The sequence below is a fragment of the Sapajus apella genome, unplaced genomic scaffold (assembly GCF_009761245.1).
Source record: "Sapajus apella isolate SASKATOON/1434 unplaced genomic scaffold, GSC_monkey_1.0 scaffold1990, whole genome shotgun sequence".
NCBI lineage: Eukaryota > Metazoa > Chordata > Mammalia > Primates > Cebidae > Sapajus > Sapajus apella.
Window position 1 is genome coordinate 3,244 of NW_022438916.1, and position 363 is coordinate 3,606.

At 41.0% G+C, this 363-nt stretch overlaps 1 protein-coding gene across 1 annotated transcript in view; it reads left to right on the plus strand.

The window, feature by feature from the left end:
* Nucleotides 1-6: 6 nt before the first annotated feature.
* Nucleotides 7-363, plus strand: part of LOC116547064 (isoaspartyl peptidase/L-asparaginase-like) — a 7,412-nt gene continuing 7,055 nt past the window's right edge. Inside the window, exon 1 of the mRNA XM_032273131.1 lies at nucleotides 7-149. Coding sequence (XP_032129022.1) covers nucleotides 43-149 — 107 coding nt within the window. The 5' untranslated portion in view covers nucleotides 7-42. The remainder of the gene's footprint in view (nucleotides 150-363) is intronic.

Sequence of the window (363 nt, forward strand, 5' to 3'; positions counted from 1 at the left end):
TGCTTTCTGACTCACCACGGTGCAGCACAATTTGCAGCAGCTATGGGAGTTCCAGAGATTCCTGCAGAAAGTCTGATAACGGAGGAAAACAAAAAGCTCCTGGAAAAAGCGAAGCAAGAAAAAGAGGCTCAGGAAACAGATAGTGAACCGTAAGTCTTACCTGTGACTCACATTATTTGGGAGTTATTAAAATATGAAAGTTAGGCAAATACCTGATTATCTACATTCTTCTCCTCTCCCCTCCCCTCCCCTCCCCTCTCCTCCCCTCTTCCTCTTCCTTTTCCTCTTTCTCTTTCTCTTCCTCTTTCTCTTTCTCTCTTTCTCTTTCTCCTCTTTCTTTTTTTTTTTTTTTTTTTTTTTTTT